Consider the following 21,294-nt stretch of genomic DNA (forward strand, 5'->3'; position numbering starts at 1 on the left):
GAGAGAGAGAGAGAGAGAATTGATTTCAATAGCTATATCTAATAAAATACATCGGATACATTACGAAAAAGGGAAAACCTGGGGAAGAGAGAGAGAGAGAGAGAGAGAGAGAGAGAGAGAGAGAGAATTGATATAAGTAGTTATATCTATGATATAAAACATCGACTACATTAGGAAATCAGTGAAACACGGAATGGAGAGAGAGAGAGAGAGAGAGAGAGAGAGAGAGAGAGAGAGAATCGATTTCAGTGGCTATGTCTCTTTAATATTTAACATTGGATACATTACAAAATCGGCAAAACACAGAAAAGAGAGAGAGAGAGAGAGAGAGAGAGAGAGAGAGAGAGAGAGATAGATTTCAGTTGCCACCTCTGTTTAATAGAAGCATTACATACAGTACAAAATTGAGAATACTTGAGAGAGAGAGAGAGAGAGAGAGAGAGAGAGAGAGAGAGAGAGAGGTAATTAATTTCAGTTGCTGTGTCTCTTTATTATATAACAAAGGATACATTACAAAATCAAGAAACACAGTGAGAGAGAGAGAGAGAGAGAGAGAGAGAGAGAGAGATAATTGATTTCAGTTGCTATGTCCCTTTAACGTATAATATCAGATACATTACAAAATCAAGATAACATTTGAGAGAGAGAGAGAGAGAGAGAGAGAGAGAGAGAGAGAGAGAGAGAACTGATTTCAGCGGCCATATGTCTTTAATAGATAACATCGGATACATCACAAAATCAAGAAAACATGGAAAAGAGAGAGAGAGAGAGAGAGAGAGAGAGAGAGAGAGAGAGAGAGAGAGATTTGGCCATGTTTCTTCATTTATAAGGAGTTACAAGGATTTTGGATAAATCAAAGACTATTTAGTCCATCCGGGGTGACTCCCCTGGTTTTCTATTCCCTGATTTTGCATTATTGTATGTAAAGAAATTCCCACATTGAGTGGCGTTTTATTGTTTCAATTTCATTTCATATCCTTCAACCTCGGCCTGAATTTGCTGAGCATGAAAAGATAGTTGTAATTTACATTTGTTATTGCTTTAAGAATTTTGAATTCTGCTGTTAATTGTCCACTTAGTCGTTAAATTTGTAAATCAAATAAGTTCAAACTTTTCATCCTCCATCTATATCCAAACTGTCTTCGTGTTGGAACTAGTTGGGTGACCTTAGCTCATTCTGTATCCAGTGTATTTGTATCCTTCTTAATACATGGAGCTTAAAATAGGATTATAGATGGGTCTTACTAGTCCTGTGTACAACTGTAGGTCAGTGTCTTTGTTTCTCTATTTGGATCGTCTCTTTATGAAACTTATTAGTTTTTGTGCTTTCATTTCAGTTTTTATGCTGTTTAGTGAACTTCAAATAGTGCTGATAATAATGATGAGATCTTCCTCCTGGTCCACACTATTTTATTCCCTAGCAGTGAGTAATCTGTTTGTAGGTTACTATAACATATGTGCATGACTCTGCATATACTACACTTAAAAACATTTTCCATTTTCTGGACCATTCTTGTTTTGTATTTTGTACTGTAATACTATATGTGCTACGGGTATTAAGAGTAATGATTGCACAGTATTGCATTGTTAGAACGTGTTTCGGCCCAGTTCATGGGTGTAGTAGCGTATGTTATGAAGGATTTAATCATTCATTAATTGTCCTCAAGTTAGGATGTGATTCTTCTTTCTTTTATATTGCAGTAGAATTCGATCATTTTGAGAGTGATGCTCAATTTTGTTTTCTCTATGTATGTGTACAAGTTTTGTTTACATATTCTCACTCAAGAGTCACAAGTTATTAACACACAATTGAGATCTGAGGAGCAATGTAAATTCAAGTCCATTAAATGTTAAGAATACCAACGTATCATTACATCCCACCAAGAAGAATCGACAACGTTAATATGGGATAAATAACAACACTAATGAATGGATATTATTCCAGGTATGTATGAAGCTGTCATTTCACTTGGGATAACATATACCATACAGAAGACTCACAACGTTAATATGAGATAAATAACAACACTAATGAATGGATATTTTCCAGGTATGTATGAAGCTGCCATTTCACTTGGGATAACCAACCAGAGGTGAAACAGAACCCATGCGGAGAAGGGCAACAGCAGAAGAGACTACTAGAAGTAGCCCCCATGAAGAAGCAGCAGGTATGCAGTAAACAAGAGGAACGCCACAAAACATTCAAGCTCAATGTCAAGAAAGAAGCAAACATCCTTTATTTATATTGTATTGATAGTAAAAAATTAAGGTAGGGTTGAAATTTGTTACCATTAGGCATTAGGTGGTAAAATTTCACTATAGGATGGGGACTAGTTTACAAGAAACATAGAGTGTAAACTACCTTTAGTTGGTTCCATAAACACGCAAGAGGTGCAATCAACATAGAAATGGGGTTAGAATTAACTTTGTTAGTGAGTAACTAGTTAAATTTGTACAATTTATTTGCCTAACCTAATTCAGGTAAGAAGTAAAAAAGGGTGCCAGTTTAGTATGTGAGCTACCTTTTGAATATAGCCCACCAAATTCTATCTTTTTTATCATTTGGTTAGAATTAACTTTGTTAGTGAGTAGCTACCTAAATTTATGCAATTTATTTGCCTAACCTAATTCAGGTAAGAAGTAAAAATGGGGGCCGGTTTAGTATGTGGCCTACCTTTTGAATATAGCCTACAAAATTCTATCTGTTTTAATATGTGGCCTAACCTAACCTAACATAACGTAACCTAACCTAACCTAACAAGCCAGGTAGACCACATACTAAATCAGAATAAAAAAGGTAGGCCACATTCTAAACTGGCACCTAAAAATGCCCCTGGACATCGAGCATCCAGAGAAGTTTAGCATTGTGGCTGAACCCAATTCTTTTGCAACACGATGGTAACAGTGGTGTGAAAAAACGGATTTTGAAGCAAAGCGAAAAATTTATTTTTGGGTTCAAGCCATGTTGTCCTGATTGAAGCTTCCTATAGACAGCTTTCTAAGGGATATTTGGCTACAGTGATACTTCCAGAGAATTGACCATAGGTCTCTAGAATTCTAACTCCTAGCGTGAGTATCCCTAAAATTCTTCTTAACCCACGAAGGATGACCCGTCCATATAACGGATGCATTAATTGCCATCAACTTGCGAGCGTTTATATTGTGGATGCATTTTTTCTTCCTTTCGCCTTCATACATATGCCTTTACCTTCACTTCTATTAACGTCACAGGCTACTTTAACAAATCAGTGATCGTTTATAAAGCAAAGTTTCCAGAAATCTTATACTTTGAGGTTATAGGAGTATGCTAAGCATGTGTCGTTGGCGATGGGGGTAGGTGCCGTTTCGCTTATCGATTGAGATTTTGTTATCGGTTGGCGGGATAAAAGATATTGATAAAAGATATTGATTATCTTTATGATTTAGAAACAGGTGCTGATGATTTGGACAGCCATAGTGAGCATGATAATGATGATTATATTACTAATAGCGATGTTCATGACGACGATCTTGACATTGAACCTGTTGCTTCATCCTCTAGCATAAGCCCTACTAACACAAAAGACATCACTCACAGGAACAATAAAGATTAATTCTAGATTTAGTTCTAAATGCTTATATTATATATCAGCAAAATACTGATAGGCCATCCAAGAGATAATTATGAACGCTGTAATATTTTTGTAAATCTGCATTACCAAATGGTGAAAAAGTGTTGATACATCATCTTTTTTTATCACGCTATTACAGGATAGAATATTTTGTTTTTTTTAGGACTTTTTCAAAATTACATTCTTTACAAAATTAGCAGTGTTATAACATAGGAATTATAAGTTTCGTAATAATCCAGCTTCAAAGTGACTTTGATTTTTTTGCAACTGTGATTTCTAAAGACATTTTTTTTTTATATCCAAAGTAATTGACAATGTATCAAACAATAAATGCTCTATTAAGAAAAGCTCATCTTCTTGCGGTTTCAATGATACCAAATACTTATATATTATAGTGAAAAATAATATATTTACATTTTTTTTTCTTTTTTCTATAAACATCAATAAACCATCATCATCCTTTGGCGGCGCTGCCCGTCGTCCTTCGTGGGTTGAGGATGTCGCTTAATATCAGGGGACGTATATCTTGATACGACACATGGCAATCTTCACCCTGAATAGAGCTTTTGTCCTGAGGGGGAAGAGTGGCGAAATTGAAGGGGAGCCGTTATCAAGGTTACCTTTCCTCCCCTACTATTACAGGGCCCAAAATGGCCGCTCATTCCTTATTCAGTAGCGCTTTCACACGTTGTATCTCCATGCTTGCTCTAGTATTCTAGACCGCTATTTTGAGGAATTTAACATGCATTCTCCAGCATCTTCTGCCTCTGGAAAGTTGAGTATTTAATCTTTCCTATGTATAATTTTTAGCTCCCTTCTCACAGTGAAATTAGCATAATTTTAATGTGTTTATCGGAGCATAGCCAGTAACCGGAGGCGCCATTTTGGACGCTGTCGTTCGACATACATGCTGTATTTAGTCAGCAGAATGACATTCCCGGTGTTTAGCTTTAATGAATCATAGCTATTTAGGCAAAATTATGCTAGTGAAGATAAGATCATACACGTATTTTTCCTCTTCCTTAAATGTATCGATCGTATACGTTAGAGTCTCGGTGATATAGCGTAGCCGAGATCTCGCCCTGCACTAGGATAACCTAGCCTATGCGCTTTAGTATACTTTCACACATTATCCCCGTTTACCCTCGTGTATCGTTTTATCAATTCAACAGGAGATAGTATATCTCCTAGAATCAATTATATAATTCGATACTCATCTCTTTCGGAGATTTAAGGGTAAACCCTTCCTTCCCTCTGAGTACCGCCATTAGGCGACAACCCTTTCTTGGTCTTGCCATAGAGTAGTATACTCTGGCTTGACTAGGCTTGTGATTTTCTGTCTTCCCCCTTGCCGGCGAGTATCCCGGCTTGGTTTTACGACAGTAACTCAGAGTATTCAGTCATTATGCTGACAACTCAGCTGCCAGGAGAGTAGTCAATCCCCTGCTAGCTTACATTTGCAGACATAGGAAGCCTAGCTTCCCTGGCCTGCATCCGAAGTGGTAGTGCGATGCTGCCACCTTCTCCCTTGCGGTCTAGAAGACAAGTCTTGTTTCGGCAAGGTCCTGGGCTGAAGAATCGATATGAAGCTTTAGGTACCATGAAAGATGGACAAAAGAAGGCGTTATTACTGCACACAGCCGGTAGAGAGGTTCGGAAGTGTTCAAGATGCTACAACTTACCAATGACACTAGTGAAGCTGCGATTAAGGCTCTTGCCACATATTTTGCCCTTCAGGTCAATGAATTTTTTAAAAAGTATCAATTTACAGCACAGGCATATCAGAAAGAACATGAAAGTTTCAATGCATTTGTGACTAGACTTAGGAATTTAGCTGTTTCATGTGAATTTCTAGAGTTAGAAAATGTTATCATAGATCAGGTTATTGCCTATTGCACATCACAAGAGCTAAGAAAGAAATTATTGCAAGATAAAGATTTAACACTAGAGAAGGTATTGATTATAGGCAGAGCTCTAGAAACATCAAATTGGCAAAGTAATATAATAGGTAATTTTATAAGCAATAGAATGGAAACTTCTAAAATTACTAAGATAGGCTCAAAGTTGAAAGACAATGATAATCAGAGAAACGATACGTCAAAGCTTAGTCATAGGAAATTGCCGAACTCTAATGCTCACAAATATCAGAATCAGACCTATATGCAGAAGCAACAAGAAAAACCCAAATGCTATAGGTGTGGTAAAACTGATCATATTGCATATGAAGCAAGGAAATACCCTGCAACAGGACAAACTTGCCAGAATTGTAGAAAGACTGGAGATTTTTCAATGTTTGTAGATTTCCTAAACAGTACGTAAAGAAAATTAATGCAGCAGTTGATACTATAGGTCAAGAGAATAATGCGGAAAATGTTCATGATAATCAGGTTAGGTCAGAAACTGATTTTGCGTTTCCGCATTAATTCCGTTAATAAAGGTGCAAAGAAACACATATTGGTAGAAGTGATCATAAATGGTAAACCAATTGTAATGCAAGTTGACACAGCAGCTGATGTATCAATTGTCTTAGAAAGCTGCTAAAACCATTCCTAGTTTGTTATTAGAAAGCACAAATAGAGTTTAGAAAGGTTATAATGGTTTTGATATTCAGGTAATAGGTGCTTCGAACGCAGAAATACAGTATAAAGAACAGAGGTTTGACAGAATGCCATTAACGGTAGTGAAAGGTAAAGGACAAACCTTACTAGGTTTGAACTGGTTACATTATATAAGATTAGATTGGCCTAGTATTTTGAAGGGTACAGTTACACAAAATGAACAAAAGAATGAAGTGTCTGTGGATAATATTCTATCAGAGTTTCAAGATGTATTTGAAGATAAAGTTGGTACAGTAAAGAATGCAAAGGCAACTTTAGTTTTAAAATCAGATAGCACTCCTAGATTTTTTCCTCCAGGATCAGTACCATATGCATTCAAAAGAGCAATTGAAACAGAATTCAAAAGGTTAGAAAGTGAAGGTTCTTAGGAAAAAGTTACATACTCACATTGGGCTACACCATTAGTTCCTATTCTGAAGGAAAACGGTCAGGTTAGGCTATGTGAAGATTACAAGGTAACGTTGAATCCACAGCTTCAGGTAGCTCAACATCCATTACCAAATCCAAAAGACATGTTTGCAACTATGTCAGGATGTAATGTATTTTCTAAGTTATATCTTAGACAAGCATTTCAACAGCTTCCCATGGATGAAAATTCACTACTATGTACAGTAAATACATCCCTAAGTTTGTATAGGCCAAAGAGATTGCCTTATGGAGTAGCAAGCAGTCCAGCTATATGGCAACAAACTATGGATAAGATTTTTTCAGGAATGCAAGGAGTATTTATTTTCATATATGATACTTTAGTCTCTGGTAAAGATAAAAGATAACATAGAAAAAGATTACGGGCAGTTCTGAAGAAGTTGAAGGAACATTATATTTGAGTAAATAGGAGCAAATGTATTTTAGAAGTTGATTCAGTGGAATACTTGGGTTTTGTAATCAATGGCAAAGGTATTCACAAGACTAAGGAGAAAATCAATGCAGTGATATCAACTAAGGTACCAGAAAATGCTAAGGAATTACAATCATTTTTCGGTTTAGTATCATTTTATGGAAATTTCATTCAGAATTTATCTACAATTGCACATCCATTGTATAATTTGTTGAATAAGGGTGTAGAGTGGAATTGGACAAAAGATTGTCATGAATCTTTTGAAAGAGTCAAGCAGGAAATAACTTCCCCTACTTTTCTAGTACATTGTCATATGGATTTACCTTTTAAATTAGTTTGTGATGCATCAAACATGGGTTTAGGCACAGTTTTATCTCGTGTAATGCCAGATGGAACAGAAAAGCCAATTGCTTTTGCTTCTAGAGTTTTGAACAAGGCAGAAAGGAATTTCTCTCAGATAAAAAAGAAGGTTTAGCATTAGTGTATGCAGTTAAGAAATATCATATGTATGTTTATGGAAGGAAAAGGTTCACACTTGTTACAGATCATAAACCTCTATTAACAATATTGGGTCCAAACGGAAGTTTACCTACGTTGGTAGCTGCAAGACTACAATGTTGGGCAATTACGTTAGCCGCATATCATTATGATATAGAATATCGTCCTACGTCAAAGATGGGTAATGCAGATGCTTTATCTAGATTTCCAGTAGACAAAGCACCAGAAGAGTATGATGATAGTATATTACTAGTTTCAGTATATGATGTACCTATTACAGCCAAGGATATTGCACATAATACCAGAAAGACCCAATACTTAGTAAGGTTTTAGAGAGTTTAATGACAGGTAGAGACTTATGTGGACAGGAAGTAAGTTGTAAAGTCTATAAAGATATATGGAGAGAATTAAGTATAGCACAAGGTTGTATAATGAAACGGTCAAGAGTAATTATTCCTAGTTCACTGTTAGGAATAATGTTTTGTCTGAAAAAGCATGTTGATCACCAAGGTATTGTCAGGTCAAAGACTATTGCAAGAACTTTTGTCAGGTTTAGATAGAGACATTGAATTATTTGTAAGAAATTGTATGAATTGTGCTACGCAACAGAACAACCCTCAATTTGCTAGAATGCACCCGTGGGAATTACCCAGGTATCCATGGCAAAGAGTGCATATAGATTTTGAAGGCCCTTTCTCGGGTTATTTGTTTTTTATAGTTGCAGATGCTTACAGTAAGTGGCCAGAAGTAATCCCAATGAAGACAACAACATCTTACGCCACAATTCAAGAATTAATTATTATTTTTTTTTTACTCATGGAATTCCAGAAAGAATGGTAACTGATAATGGTCCACTGTTTACTTCACATAAATTTAAAGATTTTTGTGAAGTAAATGGTATTAAAGATACATTTTCAGCTACATATTACCCTTCCACGAATGGAGAGGCTGAAGGATTTGTTCAAACATTTAGGCATAACATGAAATGTAGAAAGGCAAATTCAGATAACATATTTTTGGGCTCAAGCCATGGCGTCCTGATGGAAGGTTCCTTTTTGGTAGCTTCCTTGGGTATAAAACTACTAAGATATTCCCAGAGAATTTAACCACAGGTTATCACAGAATTCTAACTTCTGGAGCGAGTATCCCAAAGGTTTCCCTTTAAGACATCGTATATCAACAGGGGACGCATGTCTGAACGCGCCACATAGCTATCTTCACCCCGAACAGAGTTAATGCTTCGGTGTGTAAGGGTTGAGAATAGCTGGGAGCCGCTCCACAGCCAATCTCACTCGTGGCTACTACTGATACTCGAGACGTAAACAAACGGGCGCCATTGCTCAAATGATGTCACGTCCGTCTTCATCCTTTGTTTAGTAGCTGCCCTACTTAGACGGATTTTCCCTGTGCTTCATTTATCGATTTGCATCTACGTTATGTCGCTACCTTCGGCCTCGCCTTCTTCTGGAAAGTTGAGTACAAGGTTCCAGTATTGTTTAGTTAAGCTCTGACCGTGAAGTAAATATTACTTTCCGAGATAATTGCTGTTTTGTGGCAGAGCTGTGCCTCTACCGGACCCGCCATTTTATGGCGTCGTTGTTGTTATGCATGCCTTATTTAGTTAGCCACAACAACGCTTCCGGCTTTATTTACTAATCGAATACATTAGTTTATTTAGTCTTCATAGCTAGGAACTTTTATATCGTGTTTCGACGCTTTTTATCGGTCATCGATTGACCTCATACCAGTCGGCTACTTTAGCCCCCAGGCCAGAGAGCCTGCATATAAGTGTTCATGCATGATTTATTAGTGATCCTAGGCTAAGTTATGAAGATAGTGGCATTATTTTACAATACTTTTGACCGTGATGCAAATGTTTTTCGCCTTCAGGGACCATATAGGGGATAGGTTAGTTAGTGACTCTTTCTAACCTAACCTACTTGTAGGACCCCTATATGCTTCCTTCATCCCCTGCCTTGGCATTCCCTCTAATTAGCCTTGATTCCTTTTCTGAGTAAAGGGATCAAATGTCTAATAGAGTATTTATCGCCTCTCAGTCCTCCCTAAGGGAATGAACCCCCCTTAGGGTTGCGTCCGAGAGTGAGGTTAGGCTAGCCCTACCTCTATGGCCAGGATTGTCTATGACTTTCCTGCGATAGCGATATGTCTTCTTCCTTTCCTAGTTCAGGACTTTTAGCCCTGCTCTAGGTTGGGTTAGGAAGGTTTCTCTGTTCCATGCTGAAACTGTACTCATGCACCGTTTTAGCCGATCTGCCTTATCTTAGGTTAGGGAGTGTCCTCCCTTTCCCTAGTGGCCGCTCTGGTACAGAGACCCTTCCTTGGAAGACTTCTCTCTTCTCCCTTCCCCACCTATCTCTTGTATAGCCTAGCCTATGCTTAGGTTAGTCTATACCCATCTGTCCCCTGTCCTACAACTCCTCCTTAGGGTGGAGTAGTAGGGCTACCCGAGCTTCCATGTGCAGTCCGCTCTGGTACATATACCTTCATAGTGTCCTATGGGGTTAGTTTCTAGATTTGTTCTGCATATGGGAGTCTCCCCCCTTTGGGTGTCCCCTAGCCCTCACTTGGGCTACCTAGCTCCCGGTCCTCAGTGACCCCTGCTCCTGGATGTTAGAGCTTGCCTCTATCATGGGTACACCCTCTCAGGGGGGGGGATGTCCGGAGTCCATGACTGAACTTCCTGCATCCCTTCCCTCCCCCCTGTCTCTCTCACTTTCCGGGTGCTGGTCTCTTGCCGCCTCTACTGTCGGCAATACCTGCCTCCTACCTTGGTGACTCTCCCTACCCTTGCCGCCAGCCCCCTGTGTGCCGGGGGACTGCCGACTGCCGCCGGCTCCTACCGGTGGCTCTCCTTCCTCCTAGCTTGTCGTCCGCTCGCCGGTCGGCCGCCGGAGTGCCGGCATCTACTGCCGGCAATCCGGTTCCGCTTTAACCATCCTTATCCCAGTCACCAAACCGGCATCCTCCGACTGCCGGAGCCGCCGCTCCCCTGCCGGCGTGCCGCCGTTGTACCGGCGGCCGCCACCCTGTTATATAATTGACTTTAAACATTGTCTGTCCTAATGCCAGAAACTCTGCTGGAGCGAACTCCGGCATGCCGGCTGCTTGCCGGAAACCCCCGGAGGCGTCAAGAATACTTGCACCCCCTTCTTCTAGCTATCATATGACACTGATAGCCCTATACCGCAAACAGATAGGCTGTTTCCACTATTAAGATCAATACCTTGGTACTGTTCTGTTAGTGATCATGCTGTCTCTTTGCATTCTTCTAAATTCCAGCATGCTGCGTGCATCTTAGCACGGCTGGTTGCCGGAAGCAGTTACCTTAAAAGGAGGCCTTCTAGCCCCTAGCTTGGGACCGAATGATCTCGGTCCCAATCTTACCCTTGGGTTTTTTTTCCACGGAATTCCATTGCCCTCTGGAACTCTAAGGAACTCTATCCGGTGCCTTCGGTCGCTCGGATTATCCAAGGACAAAGCTTACGGTAACCAGCCGGGCGAGATGCATGGAGTATGTTCTCCTTTACTATTTCAATCTCTATGCATCACACCCTTCATTAAGTTAAAATTAATAATTAATATTAACTTAGTTTAAGAGCCATTCTTATGACTCCCCCATACTCATTTTCTCTTTCTTCCACAGGAGGAGCAGATGAAGTGTGATTTCGCCTTCTGCGCTGTGAAACGCCCGCAGTTTTACGGGCATACGGCTTGCAGGACTCACGCCCCTTGTGCCGACAAGAAAGGGGATCTGAAGTTTTGGAATCCACTGAACTGTACGGTCTGTCAGGCTCACCTAGTTGAAGCCTTCCATAACCCTCCCTCAGCGGAGGTCAGAGACATTTCTCGTGAAAAGCTACGCAAGTGGGTGCGTGGCTTCCAGAAAAATGCCACCGGACCTTACCTGGCCACCGAAGAATTGAGGTCACTTTTGTTCCCTAAGGCCTCCCCTGATTCAGTGATACCCAAAGACGTGATTCCCACTGTCCAAATTACAGTGGAACCTGATGTTGTCATGGCTCAGTCCATGCACGAGTGCCGCTTGGATTCCGAAGATGACGAACAGATATCGGATGTCTCGGAAGACACGGAGAAAACGCTTATGGCTCAAGGAGCCGAAGATGAAGAAGACAAGGTGGAATACGCCGAGTCGGAGCAAGAGGTCGCTCCTCCTTCCATCCCCTCTCCTACTCCTACACCGTCGGAAATGTCTATTCCGTCTACCTCCTCGACCCCGGATCCCTCTTCTTCCACTCAAGAAATGATCCGACTGATTAGAGCCGTCATGGACGACAGGTTGAAGGAGAACCAGGAGTTCATCAGGTCCATGATGGGATCCAGAGAACCGAAGAGGATTTCGGTTAAGGATCTCCCCGCTTGCTCACATGCCAACCCGTGGAGGTATGCTGAGCATATGGTTATCGCGACCGGCAGGATCTTCGTCAGTGATAAGATCGGCACGGTCCCTTTGGAAGACGTGGAGTTCTTCCCAAACTTTGAGGCCTACCCGGACTGTTACGTCCGTCTGCGTTCCGAACCTGCCTCGAAGGAAGAGACCGAACCTAAGGAAGAGATAGTGTTCGATCTCGCAAAGGCCCAGGCTATGCTAGCCACCGCATTCAAGAGTACAGGCTTTACCTGCTCTAAGCTTCCGGCCCTGAGCAAGAAGCACCCTACTTATGTCGCACCTGAAAGTGCGGTTCTTCCATTCCTGGAAAAGGCCTTAACTGCGTGCCTTAAAGCTGCGGATGAAGGGAAAGCCTGCCCTGCACTGGAGGAGTGCAGACCCTTCTCCATAGTTACTCCCCCTGACGCTCGACACTGGAAGGATGTCCAGCATACTTTCGTCGTGGGAAGGCTAGATCCTGACGTCGCCGGACGTCAGTTTAATGAAGACCTCCCTAAGCTCAACGATCACCTCCTTCGTCGGGAACAAGATACGAAGGAGAGGCTCGCAGCATCCCTATCTCATCAAGTCCAACTCGAAGTTATGGCCTGTGACACCAGAGTACCAGACCACTACATGGTACTCTCCAAATCCCACTTGATGACCGTGATGAAGGACTTGTACCACTTCATAAAGGCTCGGAGAGCCTGTTGTGAATTCGTGTTTGCAGGTGCCACCGTGAAACACGAACTCCGGAGGCTGATTTCCTCCAACATCTGGGGTAAACACCTCTTTCCTTCTGACCTTGTGAAGGAAATCACCGACAGAGCCGCCACGGAGAATAGGAACCTTCTCCACAAGTGGGGCATGTCCAGGAAAAGGAAACCCTCTCAGGACGACGGACCTCAACCTAAGAGGAAATCCCAAAAACAGAAACCCCAGCAACGTCAACAAAGACGTCAGTTTCCGGGACCCGCTACCTCCCAAGTGGTTGCCCAACCACAACAGACCTTTCAATTGGTCCCCCAACCGGTGTTGTCACAGTCACCGGTCTTCACCCCTGCTTTCGAGCAACAGTCAACTACCTTTCGTGCCAAAGGTAGAGGCTCATACAGAGGTGCAAGCAAAGACGCCTCTCGCCGTCCCTCCAGAGGCAGAGGAGGAAAGGGAGCTAGCGGCCGAGGCAGCAAGCCCTCGGGACACCAGAAGCAATGAAGTGCTTCCGGTGGGAGGAAGACTCCGCCAATTCCAGGATCGTTGGACCTTCGATCCCTGGGCACACAGCATCGTCAAGAAGGGTCTAGGCTGGAGTTGGAATCAACCACCCCCAATCTTCCAGCAATTCTTCCAACAATCAACCCCTCTTTTGGAAGAATATGTCCTAGATCTCTTGAACAAGAAGGTGATAAGGAAGGTAAAGTCCACCAGGTTCCAAGGGAGACTGTTTTGTGTCCCCAAGAAAGACTCAGACAAACTCAGAGTCATTCTGGACTTATCCCCCCTCAACAAGTTCATAGCGAACGACAAGTTCAAGATGCTGACTCTTCAACAGATAAGGACCCTTCTGCCTCGAGGTTCCTACACGGTCTCCATAGACCTGGCGGATGCCTACTGGCACGTTCCAATGAACCATCACGCTTCCTCCTACCTAGGATTTCGACTCCAAAGGAAAAGCTACGCCTTCCGGGCCATGCCCTTCGGCCTCAACGTGGCCCCTCGGATCTTCACAAAACTGGCGGATGCCATAGTACAACAACTCCGCCTACGAAACGTCCAGGTGATGGCCTACCTCGACGACTGGCTAGTCTGGGCTCCATCGCCCGAAGATTGTGCAAAATCTTGCAACGAAGTCACCCAGTACCTAGAACACCTGGGATTCAAGATCAACGAGAAAAAATCTCGCCTCTCTCCAGCTCAGAAGTTCCAGTGGTTGGGAATCCACTGGAACCTTCAGTCACACCGCCTTTCCATCCCCCAGAAGAAAAGGAAGGAAATAGCAGGGTCTGTCAAGCGACTGCTGAAATCCAAACGCATTTCAAGACGCCAGCAGGAACGAGTTCTAGGCTCTCTACAGTTCGCCTCAGTGACAAACCCAGTGCTTCGCGCACAGCTAAAGGATGCCGCGGGAGTCTGGAGACGTTCGGCATCCATCGCTCGAAGAGACCTCAAGAGACGGCTTCCAAACAGACTGCGACTTCTCCTAAAGCCGTGGTCAGAAGAAAAGGCCCTGAAAAGGTCCATTCCTCTCCAACACCCTCCTCCATCACTCAACATCCACACGGATGCTTCGCTGGAGGGTTGGGGAGGTCACTCCCACCAAAAACAGGCTCAAGGCACCTGGTCTCCCCTGTTCAAGACATTCCACATAAACATCTTGGAGGCCATGGCGGTCCTTCTAACCCTGAAGAAGTTATCCCCGCCGCCCTCGATCCACATCCGTCTAACCCTAGACAACTCGGTGGTAGTTCGTTGTCTCAATCGCCAAGGCTCAAGATCGCCCCAGATAAATCAGGTGCTTCTCCCAATCTTCCGTCTGGCAGAGAAGAAGAAGTGGCACCTGTCTGCAGTTCACCTACAAGGATTCCGCAACGTGACAGCGGATGCTCTATCTCGGACAAACCCGATAGAGTCGGAATGGTCTCTAGACGCAAGATCGTTCTCCTTCATCTCTCACCAAGTCCCAGAACTTCAGATAGATCTCTTTGCAACGAGCGACAACAATCAACCTCCTCGGTATGTGGCCCCGTACGAGGACCCCAAAGCAGAAGCAGTGGATGCCATGTCACTGGACTGGAACAGATGGTCCAAGATCTACCTGTTCCCCCCCACCAACCTTCTGTTGAAAGTCCTCTCCAAACTGAGAACCTTCAAAGGGACAGCGGCCCTAGTGGCTCCCAAGTGGCCTCGGAGCAACTGGTACCCCCTGGTCCTGGAGCTGCAGCCCAAGCTGATCCCTCTCCCGGGCCCAGTTCTCTCTCAACAAGTACAGAAGTCGACTGTCTTCGCTTCATCATCGAAAATCAAGGACCTTCATCTCATGATTTTCTCTCCCTAGCCGCAAAGAAGAGGTTTGGGATCTCGAAGAAAAGTCTGGACTTCCTAGAGGAATACAAGACCGAATCCACAAGACGGCAATATGAATCATCCTGGAGGAAATGGGTCTCCTTTGTCAAGACAAAAAATCCTAAAGAAATCACGATTGATTTCTGCATGTCCTTCTTTATTCACCTTCATGGACAGGGATTAGCAGCCAATACGATATCAACCTGCAAATCGGCTTTGACTAGACCAATTCTATATGCTTTCCAAATTGATCTGTCCAGCGACATCTTCAACAAACTACCGAAAGCATGTGCTCGCCTACGCCCAGCACCCCCACCGAAACCGATCTCCTGGTCACTAGACAAGGTACTCCATTTCGCCTCCAACTTGGACAATGATTCATGCCCTCTCAAGGATCTGACTCAGAAAGTTATATTTCTCTTTGCTCTCGCTTCAGGAGCTCGAGTCAGCGAAATAGTGGCATTATCAAGAGAAGAGGGACACATCCTGTTTACCGATACAGGAGAAGTTACCCTCTCCCCTGATCCGACGTTTCTCGCCAAAAATGAATTACCCACCAAAAGATGGGGCCCTTGGAGAATATGCCCCCTGAAGGAGGATGCCTCTCTATGTCCAGTAGAGAGCCTCAAGGTCTATCTTCGCAGAACTTCAAACTTTGGTGGAGGCCAACTCTTCAAAGGAGAAACATCGGGCAGCGACCTGTCACTGAAACAATTAAGAGCGAAAATCACCTACTTCATTCGCAGAGCGGATCCGAACAGTACAACCGCTGGTCATGATCCTAGAAAAGTGGCATCATCTCTGAATTTCTTTCAGAGCATGGACTTTGAAAGCCTTAAAAACTTCACGGGCTGGAAGTCCTCGCGAGTTTTCTTTAAACATTATGCGAAACAAGTGCACGAAGTCAAACATTTTGTGGTAGCCGCAGGTAGTGTTATGAAACCTGCACCTAACTCTGCGTAGAACAGTGAGTTACTTGGGACTCTAACTCTTCGGGTGCCTATGTTGACCCTCGAGCGATTCATAGTGATGTCGAAAACACTTAGTGCTTTTATAACTGTTCTTATCCCAGGTGAAATGTCATAGTTGTCACACAAGTGCCGCATGCCCTGAGCATGATGTGTTTTTTAATCAAAGACTTGCGTTCCTCGAGAACGAGTGCCTACTAATAAACTTGAAATTCCTTTTCAGATTCAAGAGCAAGTCTTCATCACTATGTACATTATAATTACTGTAAATGAACTTTACTTATTGCTGTAAATTATTTAATTTCTGCATTTGTGAAATAAAATTTCTATTTTATTACCTGTGCGTCTCAATCAGCTCCTACTTACTATGAAATACATGCCTGTCATAGTTTTATTATCCCCCCTTTTCCTTATGGTTATGAAGAAATTAAGATGCTAACTCTTAATTTATATTCACTCTGATTATGTAAGGTTCCAACACGAATACTTACTTTTGATACCCGGGAGATGAACCATCACTCTCAATACACAGTGCCCAACCACCACTGGTCTAATTTTCAGAATGTTCCTATACAAATACCAAACATTCGGCTTCATCTCCAAGTTCTTCAAGTTCTTCTATCAGGATGAATAGCCCTTCAATACCACTTTGACGTCGGCATAGCCCATGGGAACTTTACTGCCAAGGGGGGCAGGATGCTTCTTCCCTATGGTCCTTTATCAAAGATTAATATGCTGTTTTGTCAATGCCTTGGCACTTACTATTAGGGGAAAATCTACCACGATACATTGATTCTCTGGTATTCTTCCATCAGGACGCCATGGCTTGAGCCCAAAAAACGGATTTTGAGCGAAGCGAAAAATCTATTTTTGGGTGAGATAGCCATGGCGTCCTGATGGACCCTCCCTGCTACTTCGTCCAGTTTTAGATCCCACCCTGTTCTACTGTATCATGGTGATGGGCAAGCAACTGGCTTCAGGATGAAGACGGGCGTGACGTCATTTGAGCAATGGCGCCCGTTTGTTTACGTCTCGAGTATCAGTAGTAGCCACGAGTGAGATTGGCTGTGGAGCGGCTCCCAGCTATTCTCAACCCTTACACACCGAAGCATTAACTCTGTTCGGGGTGAAGATAGCTATGTGGCGCGTTCCGACATGCGTCCCCTGTTGATATACGATGTCTTAAAGGGAAACCTTTGGGATACTCGCTCCAGAAGTTAGAATTCTGTGATAACCTGTGGTTAAATTCTCTGGGAATATCTTAGTAGTTTTATACCCAAGGAAGCTACCAAAAAGGAACCTTCCATCAGGACGCCATGGCTATCTCACCCAAAAATAGATTTTTCGCTTCGCTCAAAATCCGTTTTTTCAATGTGTCTGAATTTTTATTGTTTTAAAAGAACAACACCACACAGCACAACAGGTATGACACCATCAAATTTGTTGATGGGGAGGAGGATTAGGTGTAAATTAGATTTGTTGTATCCAAGTTTGCAAAGTGATTGAGAAGAAAAAGGGTATAAGCTATTAGAAAGTCTCCCAAAAGTAACACATTTTTCCCCTTGTTCTGATGTCATGGTAAGATCATACAATACTCCAGAAAAGTGTGTACTAGGAGAAATTGTAAAAGAGATAGGAAATTTACACTATGATGTTCAAGTGGGTGGAAATATTGATCAATTACAGCCGTTATATAAAAAATGTTGTAGATCATGTAAATGTTAGAGATGAGAAATCTTCAGAAGTAGTTAAATCAAATATTAACCAAGATGCTAAAACATAAGATGTAGATTCAGAATCTATTCGTGTACCAGTGCAGGATGAAGTTAGAGTACCTCCCTATAGGATGAATAGAGGGAAGCCCCTGCAAGATTAGATTCGTAGTTTTGTACAATATCAAGTTAAGGGGGAGGAGACTGTTATGTATTTTGCACTGTAATACTATATGCGCTACCAGGTATTAAGAATAATGATTGCACAGTATTGCATTGTTAGAACGTGTTTCGGCACAGTTCATAGGTGTAGTAGCATATGTTATGAAGGATTTAATCATTCATTAATTGTCCTAATGTTAGGATGTGATTCTTCTTACTTTTGTATTGCACTAGGATTCGATCTATATGAGAGGGATGCTCTATTTTGGTTTCTCTATATATGTGTACGAGTTCTGTTTACATATTCTCACTCGAGAGTCTCAAGTTGTCGAAACACAATTGAGAGCTGAGGAGCAATGTAATCCCAAGTTCATTAAAAGTAATTTAAGAATACTAACTTATCATTACATCCCGCCAAGAAGAATTGACGACGTTAATATGGAATAAATAACAACACTGATGAATGGATATTATTTCAGGTATGTATGAAGCTGTCATTTCACTTGGGATAACCAATACCATACAGAAGATTTCTCATAGCTTAATTAGATAATCTGGGATAACACTTGGGCGATACTCCTTGGCAGTCAGAGGAATATTGCAGGCGCTTTCAGACGATATTTCAACACATTTTTTGAAATGCAGGACATTGCGGTATACAGTGGTCAAGCGGTGACATCTCAATTATCGGGCACTTTACGTTAGTAATCTTTGTGTACACGATATACATGTGATAGAACCGCAGCATGCGGGATCCACTGAATTCACGCATATGAAGTTTTCCACTACTGCACAAAAGCATTTTATATCGTAAAAACAAAAGTTTTTTTCCGACCAAATATATTTAATTTATTACGATGTTCAGGCTTTGTATGTTATTTCGAATATGACGAAGTATTCTCTCTCTCTCTCTCTCTCTCTCTCTCTCTCTCTCTCTCTCTCTCTCTCTCTCAGATTATAACTGCACTCCAATCTCTTTGTCTCTCTCTCTCTCCTAGATTATAACTGCACTCCTCTCTCTCTCTCTCTCTCTCTCTCTCTCTCTCTCTCTCTCTCTCTCTCTCTCTCTCTCTCTCTCTCTCTCTCTCTCTCTCTCGTCATAACTGCATAGGAGTATTTGACCAACTCTATTTTTCTGTAGATCATTTACTTCAATGAGCTCTCTCTCTCTCTCTCTCTCTCTCTCTCTCTCTCTCTCTCTCTCTCTCTCTCTCTCTCTCTCTCTCTCTCTCTCTCTCTCTGTATATACCAGTGCTGAATGCATGCACACTCTATGCATATTGCCACATCTCCCATAGGGAGATATATCGCATATACAGTTTTGAGAGGTGATTAGGTTAGCAATAATGGCGAAACAGAACATGGATAAATCGATGCGTTCTCTTCTTGCACGGGTTGTATCGCAGGTTCCCGACTATCATTGCATACAAGGTGAAAAAAGGGAGCAGGTTTTATTCTTTCCGCCAGTGTTACGATTTATGGCAACCCGGGATATATCGCACATGTGACAGCTCTCATCTTGGTCCATGGGATTTGGCGTGAAACACACCCAGGATGAATAGGGATGTGTGGCGATATGCTCATATTTCACCGAATCGCCGTATCTCCAAAGCATGATCCCAGCATTACTCTCTTAAGGCATCTTTGTCTTCTGAGTTCGCAGTATTTATGCCTAGCATAATATCATCGGCAAATTTTTCTATTCAACTAGTTAATCCTAAATTTTTGTCGTTAATGTAATATTGAATCTGCTACAATTGATTAGGAATTTTTACAATGCACTGAAGTTAGACACACAGGTCTGTTGTTAACAGGTTCTTCTTTTGGTCCCCTCTTGTAGAATGAAGGAATATTACCTAGTTTCCATCCAAGTCGTGCTTATTTTCCAATGGCTGTCTTTTGGAACATTTTTTAAAAGTGTGTGATTATCACTTCTTCTAGTTCTATAATCTCTCTTGGATGAATATCATCTGGGCCTGGTGCCTTAGCCTTATTAAGTCCCTTTATTTTCTTTTTGACATCTTCCTTTGTAAAAGTGATTTTGTTTAATGGTTGTGGCCCTTCATATTTGATAATTGGTTCGGGGAGGGACGTTAATTAATCCTTAGTGCATACGGTTGTGAAATATGCATTCATCATTTCGGCTTTTTCCAAATAATTTGCTAAAGGTTACCCTCTGAGGCTCTTAATAGGCTATTGTTGTTTTTCCATGGTTTATTACTGTTTACTGTGTGAGTGAGCCGTTAGGTGACAACCAAGAGGCGAGGTGAATGCAACTGAATTTAATCAGGGCTATGGTGGCCAATATGGCAACATCCATCACTGATGAACGCCACACTAGGGTTCGAGTCCTGCTCAAACTCGTTAGTTCTTTTGTTTTCTGTAACCTCACCTTCTTTATGAGCCTAGCCTAGCCCTCCTTGGTCCTAGCTGGGGTGGCAAGGGGCTTGGGCGCTGATCAAATGTATATATGGTCACTCTTTAGTGCATTGTCCTCTTATTAGGGCACTGTCACTGTCCTTGCCTTTGCCATTCATGAGTGGCCTTTAAACCTTTGAACAATCATCACGTTTTTATAGAGAGAACTACAAGGAAGAACGTCACAGAAACTCAAACATGAAAAAGCTGGTGCTAGCATGAAAACACAGGATGACCTATTAATACTGCAGGGAAGAGAGAGTGACAAAATAAAAAATAAAAACCTTTACAGTGTACAACTGTGTATGAAAGAAATGAGGTACGAGGCTCCCCCCTGAAAAAAAGACATACATGTGGAATAGGGCGCCATGCTCTAGCGGGGCATACTGTAGGTGGGTTATCTGGCAGGAGATATGCAGGTTTTAGGCAGTCAATGGAGACCCAGTCTTCTTTGCCCTGAATGTTGATGTGGAAAGCCTTCGGCGTATAACGGATCACGAGGATAGGGCCCATGTAAGGGGGCGTCAGCGGTGGCTTCCTAGTGTCGTTACACAGGAAATACGTTGTCAAATCCAGATCTGTTGATAAGTGTTGCTTAGCTGGGGGCTTTTAAATCTGGAGGCATGGAGTAAATTTTTCCACAACATAATGTAGGCGCTGGATATTGTGGGTGGAGGTTACGGACGGAAAAAATTTGGCAAGGACAACCAATAGGTCACCATATACCATTTCAGCTACTGAGACATCTGGGGCATCTTTAAGAGTGGTCCCTAGTCCCAGGAAGACCCAGCGGGATATCAAAGTTACATTGAGAAGGCGAGGAAAACGTTCATTCATTCTGTTGACAGCAGGGTTGTAGGCGGTTATCTGATGTAGGATGATTCACAGGAGACTAGCTAATGGTGCCGATAATTGAGAAGCAAAATTGGTACCCCTCCAAGAAGTAGTATGCTCAAGGATACCAAATTTTGTCATCCATCCTGTGAGTAAGGCAGATG

The 21,294-nt window shown here is 42.2% G+C and overlaps 1 protein-coding gene across 1 annotated transcript; it reads left to right on the top strand.

The window, feature by feature from the left end:
* The first annotated feature begins 5,279 nt into the window (after window positions 1-5,279).
* LOC137649354 (uncharacterized) lies at window positions 5,280-5,930 on the top strand. Its single transcript, XM_068382336.1, has one exon. The coding sequence runs from the start codon at window positions 5,280-5,282 to the stop codon at window positions 5,928-5,930; it is 651 nt and encodes a 216-aa protein (XP_068238437.1).
* Window positions 5,931-21,294: the final 15,364 nt, after the last annotated feature.

This window comes from Palaemon carinicauda, chromosome 11 (genome assembly GCF_036898095.1).
Source record: "Palaemon carinicauda isolate YSFRI2023 chromosome 11, ASM3689809v2, whole genome shotgun sequence".
In the NCBI taxonomy this organism is placed as follows: domain Eukaryota; kingdom Metazoa; phylum Arthropoda; class Malacostraca; order Decapoda; family Palaemonidae; genus Palaemon; species Palaemon carinicauda.